General features: G+C 42.8%; 1 protein-coding gene across 2 annotated transcripts in view; it reads right to left on the bottom strand.

Annotated features, from left to right (window-relative positions):
* Positions 1–5,428: 5,428 nt before the first annotated feature.
* The window catches only part of PDZRN3 (PDZ domain containing ring finger 3), a 136,463-nt gene continuing 132,636 nt past the window's right edge, over positions 5,429–9,255 (bottom strand). For both annotated transcript variants that reach the window (XM_032699113.1, XM_032699114.1), the window contains one exon: positions 5,429–8,545. In XM_032699113.1, the coding sequence (XP_032555004.1) occupies positions 6,995–8,545 (1,551 nt within the window). In that variant the 3' untranslated portion in view covers positions 5,429–6,994. The remainder of the gene's footprint in view (positions 8,546–9,255) is intronic.

Below are 9,255 nucleotides of genomic sequence, written 5' to 3'. Positions count from 1 at the left end.
TACAAAGACTTCTGGAAAGAATAAATGAAGCAGAACCTCTTGGCCTCATTGGAAAACACTGACACAGGAGAAAGCTCTGTGGTTGTACAGAAAGGGCCAGTCTTTGCTTACTAGAGATAGGTTTGGATGACTTTGGAATGAAATACTGAAAAAGGCTCATCAGTTCATTACTAAATGGTCATTCAGTGCTTGCCTCTGCCTTGAGCTCAGTTTTTGGAGAGCAGTTTGTGGAGCGTCTTTGAACGAGAGTTCAAATGCAGTAGAGCAGAGAGGTGTTTCTGGAATAGCTTTGTAAAGTTGGCTTTGTGCATTTTTACATTTGGAATCTGTGTTTGCTGGACCTTATGGTGTACCTGGGTCGTGTTTCTTGTCAAAGTTACTTGGATGTGACCTTACTGCTTTCACCTGGGCTTACATCTCGAGTCCTAAGGACTAGATGTTGGACGCTCACATTTATTTGGAGCAAAACAGAAATTTTACAAACCTTGGGTGCCTTCCATTTGCAGCCTTTTGATTTACTTTTATTAAACAATTATAGCTGGATTTGCCTTTTGGGGAGTCTTTGTTTATGGCATTCTGAGCTAACAAAGCCCAGCTAAGCCAAAGGATGGATTATTGAAAAATCAAAGCTAGCTCTCCTAATTGGGACAATGGAGCCTTGCCACGACACCTGGGAGGCCCACGCTCCAATATGATAAAGTATTTTCTTTGAGAGAAGGTCACCAAAAGTTCACTTTTACAGAGAGGTTCTTATTCTCAGTTAATGGGGCTCCCCGTAGCATGGTCCTGCAGTTGCTTCACATAAAAAGGATGGATTGTCAAAGAAATTACCTTTAAAGTTCCTCCCCGGCAAACTGATTTGAAAGGACAGCCCAAGTGTTCTGTCCTGGCCAGCAGAGCAGCCCATGAACCAGCCACACAAGCTGTTGTGCCTCTTTGCACTTTTGCAGCTTAGGATTTGTCAGCAGTTTGATTGGGACCCCTTGTTTCTGGGCAAGTGCCATTCTTTGGGGTTGACTTTTATAACACAATCTCCTGCCTGGGTTTTAGAGCAAGTCATTTAATCTTTTCATGCTGTGGAAATGAAGACATTTCCAGACCTTTGGGGATACAACGTGCTTCTCATATCATATGTGAGATGGGGTAGGTCCTTTTTTGGTCCTGAAGAACTAAAGACAAAATCAAAACACATAAGCAGAGCCAGACTTGGCGCTTGTTTTGTGTGTGTTATGTGTGTAATTTCCTGCACATGTAACTGATCCCCAGTCGTAGCTGGGCCCAGGCCCAACTGTAGAAGACTGTGGGGATTATTCTTTCTGATCCCTTTCTGACTTAGCTGACTCATTTTTCCCAGAGAGGGGAGAGATGGGAGTAGGGTGAGAGAAGTGTGTGACTTAAAATCAACATCATCTGCTGGCAGAAATAGGTATGGGCTGTTTGGGCTTGCTTTAATTTGATTATTCATAGAAGTGCTTGAAGAAAATTTTATAGAAATTAAATTATCCTTTTAAAATTACTTCAATTTTGCATAGAAGGAAAAAGTAGGAATATCAGCCCAAATGTTAATCTGGGCTTTGGCTCCAGTGGAGCTACACTGTTTTTTTTTATGCTATTGGCATTACACTTTTGCAAATTAGAACACTAATTGGAGCATTGTTACTAAGTCATTATTTTAATTATTAATTGATTAGATTAAATCTCCTCTAAGAAACATTGTGTCTCAGAAGATGACACAGTTTTTCATAGGAAAATGGTAGAACTTTGTTCCCATTTCAAACTTGCTCAGTAAAAAGTATTGCAAGTACGCTCTTGGATCCATGATCTTGATGTACTAATTTAGGCAATGGAACTCAGATGAAGCTTTAATTCCCAATATTTAAATCTGATAGACTGAATCCAGTAGAACAGATGTGGCTTTTTAATTAATTTGGGGGGGTGTTTCTACCTAGTTTTTAGAGTAGATAGTTGCATTTTTTATGCTATAGAAGTGAGGATGTTTCTAATGTTTTGGATGTTTAAGGATTCCAGCAAGAAGGTTTGGGACCCAGCTGAGAGTAGGAGTTGACCCAAGAACACTCTGAGCAGTGCATAATAAATGTGAATCTGCTTCATGGTCAGGCATGCAACAGCTGCAGAGTTCATTTTGCAGCATGAGCTTGGACACAGATCTCCTGGAGCTTCTGGAGGAGGGCACAGGTTGAGGTGGCAGTGCATTAGCAGGGCTGCAGGATGATTTTTAAAAAAGCAGTGACCTGACCATTAGAAGGTATCTGGGAAGTGTGGTTAGCAGTAGAAAATCAAGTTGTGCTCTGATGTGCAAAGCTGGGATGGCCCTTCCTTTTATATGCTTCACTAATACTGTTGAGGATAATTAAGTATGTAAGTTAATAGACCATTTTCAACTCCTCTGGGACTGCTTGGAGTCTTTCAGATCACGTAAGTGGGCTCTGTGGCAGGCCTGTGTATTAAAGCCCTCATGCCTGAGTGTGAAATCAGCCCAGCCAGCCTTTATATGTGACCCCCCTTAGTTTTTTCACTCTGGTCCCCCCACTACCATTAGTTTTTCCAGTGGCCAGTTTTGTGTTTCTGATGCCATAAACTGGGAGTGAGAAGATTTCCCCACAGGAACCCCTGAGTCTGGTGCTACTTTATGACATGACAGAGACCTGGAGAAAAGGGGTGTTAATTCTGCATGTTTGCATTCGAACAGTGAACACATCTCCATAAACCCCGTGTGGCTGAGGTGCTGCACTCGTGCAGAAACCACCCCTCTTCCAGCTGAACTCTGGCTGGGAGCTCACAGAAGCTGTTCTGATGAAACCCCAAGCACAATCTTTGGTATTTTGTCACATTAAACAATTTACATTCAATAAACCCAGGGGCCTTGGGATGGATGTACAGCATCTGCTGTGTCAGTCTCTGCCTCACTTTTGTTTTTTTGAGTTTTCTAATTAGTTTATATTCTAATAAATCCTTAATACAACAACTTCTTTAAAACAATTGAAAATAAAACAAAGAGAGGAATTTAAATTGCTTATGGCTTGCTTTGTATGGCTTGCAGGCATTTGAGCAATTTTGCTTACAAGTATCCGGTAACCTATTTCCAAAGGCCACTAGCAGATAATTATATTTGGTTAATTTACATACTTTCAGTTTATAATCCTAATTAGTTCTCCAACCAGCAGTCCCTAGGCAATATGTAGTCTTACCTCATTTTATTTGCCATCCCTACTGTGCAAGTTCTCTTAATTTACAAAGAAATGCTGTTAGGTTTGGTTCAGGGCTTTCCCATTTCAGAGCACATCCAACCCGGGTGATTCCATGCCGATTTAGACCCTATTTGCAAATAAGTATTTTACATTTTTATGGATTTTACATCTGGGAGACATTCTGCAATTTAGGGAAGCTGACCCCGGTTTGACACAGAGCCTGTTTGTATCGCAGAGAATCAGGTCAAATTCTGCACCAACCTGTACCCAGAGTGTCCCACTGTCATCTCTGGCCTGATGAAGGGAAATGTGTAGGCAAAGGATGGGGACTGAAGTTTTGGTCTGTGAACAGGAGCAGGATGGGTGTGGGACAGCAGGAATGACTAATGGCTGTGTGAGAGTTCTGGGGAGCTGCTCACAGGCACTGCTCAAACCTCTCAGGCTGCTTGGCAGCTGCTTGTTCCCCTTTTGTGTATTTAGGATCTCTCTCTGTTTACTTATTATTCTGGGATCAGTTCTCACCCAAGCTTGAGATTGTGCCCAGTAAAGTGACTGAGGAGGAAGGGAAAAGGAAGAGGATGGAGATGAAGATTTATCCTTTCAGGTGACACTCTCTTTAGCTCCCATCAGGTTAAAATGAACTTCAAAGAACACGTGGAATGGAAGGAACACATCTCCCAGAGCTGATCCCTGCAGGAGTCTGAGTATCTGGGGCTGAAGCTGGGTTTCCAGCTGGGAAAACCCAACACACTGTCCCAGAGCTGGATGGTGCCCCAGGACCCCACACCCAGGTGTGAGGAGGTTCTGCTGCTCTGCAGGGCTGTGTGGCACTGGTGGGTGGTGTGTGGGTTTGGGTACAGCCTGTAGTACCCCAGGAGACACAATCTCCACTGTTCCCTGGAGATTTCTTGCCTGAGATGTCCTGTGGACAACTGAAACAATTTCAGTGTTACCTTTTAAGCACTCGGGGATGGACTGCAATGTCATTTCTAGAAAGCTGTTGGATGAAATATTTCCTCTTAGGAAATATCCAAGGCTGCTTTCTAGTCAGATTCACTGCACTGAAATGAGGCCAGGTTTGTACTAAACACTATGGTCATTTCCAATGTATTCGTGCAGGTAGTAAAAAGACCCCAAATCTCCCTTTTCAACACCACATTAAGCACTTCTATAGGGCAAATGAAAAGTCTGATGATAAATGAAAAAGGAAAATCTGCAATTTGCAAAGCTTTTCTTCAGATTTCCAGGATAACTGATGGATTCTGCGAACTGATGCTAATTAATAATCATAGTGCTGGAAGATAGAGGTGATTTTTAACTGTCCAAAAATAGCAACAACTGTTTAGGGAGGAAAAACCTCAAAAGGTGTGAGAGTAATTCTTGGCCAATACTTTTATTTCAACATCTTAAAGAATGTAAATTTTATACTGTTGATGCTTTGATGTAACTTCTGCACATCACACTTGAATTCCCAAATACATTTCTGCTGTTACACACATTTATGTAACTGGTGCCATTAACTGTGAGGTTAATCCAAAGGAGCCTATTTTTATGAGAAACACCTTGATGATAATTCCTTAATAGAACAGTTCAAATCTTACTCCAGTATTTAGAGTAGATTTAGTATTTAAACCATCTAGACTAAAGATGGTTTAACTGTTCTTTCATGCCTGCTTTAAGGATTTTTATTCCACACTAATCAGAGCTCTGCCTGTGCTGCTGAGTCTGTGTGCTTTAGTATTTTGCTGTGGCTCTCATGCCTGCAGTTGGGATGAACAGAACACGAACTCAGAGAAAAGCAGATCTGAGATAGAAAATGTCTTACATTGAAAGCAGTGTGTGTGCAAATCCTGTATTCTTCCCACTGTACCACTTGTGATGATAATGGCTGGTGTATGTCAGGTGAAATCCCGGCTCTAACAAAGTCAATACAAAAATCTTTCACAGGCTACAGTAGGACAAGCACTTTATCCCAGAGGAAAATAAAAGAGTTTGAAGATAAATTTGCAGAGGCTTATTGACATGAGTGCCAGATTACGTGGGCTGAAAGTGCTTTTTCGGGTATGTAGAAGTTTACTGTGGAGTGTGGCAGACACACATTCAATGGCAATTCAGTGCTAGCCCACAGAGGGAAGGGAAAAACCCCTGAACAAATCTGTTGTTTCCTTGTTGGCGACAGACAGAACAGGCACCAAGAAGCTGTTAATCTCTCCCTTTCCAACTTTTTACTTCTATCAGCAAGATTTTAATTTTTGCTTTGTATAGTTATGACAGAAGAGTCCAGAACAAAAACTTAGAAGGCTTTGGAAGCAAGTTTTCAAGGGAAAAGGGGATGGGGAATCTTGAAGGTATTAATGAGTCTACATCACCTGATCCAGCATGACATTCCAATTTATATCTGAATTCTTAATCAGAAAAAGAAAAAAAGAAAAGAAGTGTGATACCTTTGACATCACTTTGTCTTTTTTCACCATCTCTTTTAATTTGCATGTTTATTTGCTATAACTTATATATGCTTTAAATTATGCTTTGTCTGTTTTTAATGCACACCCACACCAAAGTCTGTAGGTGGGTCTTATATACTGCTAACCAACCACAAACCACAGCAAATCAGGAGAGTAGAAGTCCTATTTCTTTCTTACAGTTCATCTGAAATACCTTGTGAGTTGAAGATAAGCACTGCTTGGTTCTGCTCTTGGTGGTCCTTGTACTTCTTCCTTGCCTCTTCCCTCCATCTCTCCTTCCCTCAAGAAAACCTTAATCCAAATTTCCCCCCAAAGTCAGGATGCTGATTATTCCCTCAGGTTTGGCTCCACTGGGTGTCCAGGCATTTCTGCAGCATGGGAGCTACATTGAGAAAGAATATTCTTGGTGGTGAAACCAAAAGGGAACAAAAAGAATTTAAAATAGTTTGAAATATAAAACAATAATTTATTTTACTTCATTTTACTTGTTAACGTTTGTAGCTAATGATGATTTCATGAAACTGCTTTTATAATTCAATACATTCAAATCTATAAAGCAAACTGTTACTACCATGGGCTTTTCAAATTCCACAAACTGTCGTATATAAACAAATTAGCTGTACATGCACATTTCTTCAATAGGTTGCAACATTTGCAAACATGCTTTAAAATCCTTTAAAGCTGCAGTATAGCGTACTTTGCCTCAGGCTTTTCAGATGAAACCTATATGCTTTCTTCAGAAACCTTAAAAAGAAAAATGTTTAAATGTTGAGCATAACTCTAAAAACTGCTGTTTGATAAATGTTAAATATTACAACAGAATGACTCTGAGTTTAGACCTTGAGCTAAGTATTGATAAACAACACTCTGTGTAGAAGTGAACAACAGCAAAATAATATCACAAAATATGGTTTCACAAAAAAAAAAATACATAAGTGCAGTTGCTCTTGTGGGTTTCTTGCATTTTTTTTTTAGGTAAAGAAAAGCACGGGTACCTTTTAATATGAATATAGTTTAAGCAAATTACCTGTGTAAGTATGGTTAATACATTTCTGATATTTAAACACTTCATGTAAAAGGTAACAAGTAAAAAAGTACAATCAGTATTCCAAAAAGCACTGCTAATATTGCCTTTGAAGGAGATGGGCAAGCTTCCTCTCCACTTTATAATGGAGATCCTGGCACCCACAGTTGCAGAGTTCAGTATTTGAACTATAAACTGGTGACTGTATCTTATATACAAAAATCTTGCCACATTGAACGAGGCATTGATTCCTACCCCAATGGTAGTGTTTTATGTACATAATTTAGCACTGGTGATTATACAGTAGTCACTGACAGGAAGGAATTGTACACCCGTGTGCCGTCCGGTGACTTTGTTCCGTGGGTTAGCAGTTCTTGGATTGTCATCCAATTGTCAAATATTTTTTTATTCCTCTTCTTCATCATTTTTTTGTGGCTCAGTTCAATGATGTTCATCTCTTTCTTTTCTTCCGCACCTTGCTGCTCCTTTAAGCACTCTAACCTGCTCTGCATCATAAACTCGCGCCTCCTCCTCTGCTCCTTCGCCTTCACCAAATGCTGCTTCCTCTCTTCCTTGCTCCAGTAACGGCCCATCTTCATCTCACTTATGGCATCATCATCGGTGGTCATCCCACTGCGCTCCTCCTTGATCTTTATGGCACGTTCCCTCAGCAGCCTGTCCCTGACCGGCCTCTTGGTGATGTACCGGGTCCCGTCGCTTCTGACCTTGACTTTCCACTCCATCCTCGGCTCGCTCTGGCCCGAGCTGAAGTCTTTGCACATACTCACCAGGCTCATCTGGCTCTGGGCGTACTCCACGGCGGATTTCTGCTGGATCAGCTGCATGTAGCTCTGATAGTGCTGGGCGTGGGCAGGGATATGAGCGTGTTTGTACGGAGAGTGGTGATACGGGGACGTGTAGGAGCCAGAAGGCTTCTGACCGTGCGTAGGGCTTTTGCTTCCATCACCGGCTTTTCTCTCCTTGCTCTCCAGCTGCTTGCCAAGGTCGGGATCTTTAGCGGAGGCGTGGCATTTACCAGCGCTGGATTCATGGCTTTCCGAGCCGGCAAACAAATTCTTTTGGGAGGCATTATGTGCCGCTGCCCCCTCGTTACCTTGACAGTTAATGCCTTCCGCAGTTCTGCGCAGGGAGTTGTCGGGGGAGATCTCCAGCGTGAGGGGCGTGCTCCGGCAGCTCTCCCCGGTGTTGTAGGCGCTCGAGCTGTCCTTGTCAGACTTCTCCGGGAGCTCCGTGATGTCCGAGAGCTCGTGCCTGCGCACGTCGATGCTCGTGTTGTAGTTGCGGAAGCCGCTGTTGTGCAGCATCCAGGGCTCCCGGTACTGATCCTTCAGCTGCTGCATCTTGTGAGCCCTCACGATGTTCAGGCACTCCAGCTCGATGTTGCGCAGCTCCTCGTTCAGCATCTCCAGCTCCCTGTCCACGCTCTCCTGGTCGCTTTTGCTCATGTCCAGGGTGCTGTTGTGGTAGTACAGGCTGTAAGGGTTGGCAGACTTCACCTGGCACTTCAGCTCCAGCAGCTCGCGGAACCGCTCGCACTCGTCCACGGGGATGCCGAGGAAGTCGACGTCTGTGCAGTCGGCCGAGATAAACGACTCGTTGCTGAACTGCATATCACCGCTCCCCAGGGTGTCGTGGCTGTAGGTCAGCTTCTTCTGGCTGCCCAGGGTGTTGGAGGACGTGGTGTGATCGTCCCCGTTGTTCTCCTGCTCGGAGCTCTCGTCGTTGCGGGTGCTGTCGTCCGTGCGCCCCACGCCGCTGTCCTTCTCGTGCTGGTTGGATAAAATAGTGGCTGTGTCCGTGGTACCTCCGTCCTCCTCATGCTTCTTCTAACAACAAAGCAGAAAGAGGAATTACTGCAAGGACACAAAATATTTCAGGGTGTTTATTTTTTAATTGTTTTCTTAATCTGTCGCTTTTTATAGTTTTTGCATCTTTATCTGGCATGGAAGGAATATTATTAAAAACTCATAGAAATGGTGACCAAGCCCACAGCCTGCTGTGGATGCCCCTTTCAGAAGAACCTGAGGTCTGTGTTTCAGTTATGTAGCAATGATGGTAGAACACAAATTTTTAAATGTTTCTTCTCCCACTTAATTGTACAACAATATCCAGTTCCACAGCAGTGCCAAATTGAGAGCATGTCTCTTCACAAAATGTGGATGCCACAGAGGATGCAGAGTTTTAGAAAGCTTTAGAAAAAACTCTAGACAAAAATTGAAAAACTGTTCAAGAACTGCTGTGATCATGGCACAACAATGGGAAATACAGGCCCAAATCTGTGGCCCTGCACAAACTTTGCTATGTAAAACCTTTTTCTTTGCCTTTCTCCCCTCATGTAGATCTTACTTCAGTAATTTGCCTGAGTTCTCCATTTGGATTTTCAGGTTTTGGGAGGCAGTCTGTTCTCAGTCTGCATGCATATCAAATAGGAAATTCTAAACCCCAGCTCTCTGCCTGCTCTATCCACCATACACCCAGTACTTCTCTCAGTGACCACAGTGAGAACAGTGGATTTCTAAGAACTGTGACTGTCTTT

Source organism: Chiroxiphia lanceolata, chromosome 11 (assembly GCF_009829145.1).
Source record: "Chiroxiphia lanceolata isolate bChiLan1 chromosome 11, bChiLan1.pri, whole genome shotgun sequence".
NCBI classification, from domain to species: Eukaryota; Metazoa; Chordata; class Aves; order Passeriformes; family Pipridae; genus Chiroxiphia; species Chiroxiphia lanceolata.
Note: the sequence above shows the minus strand (reverse complement) of the source record. Positions and strands in the feature narration are given on the sequence as shown.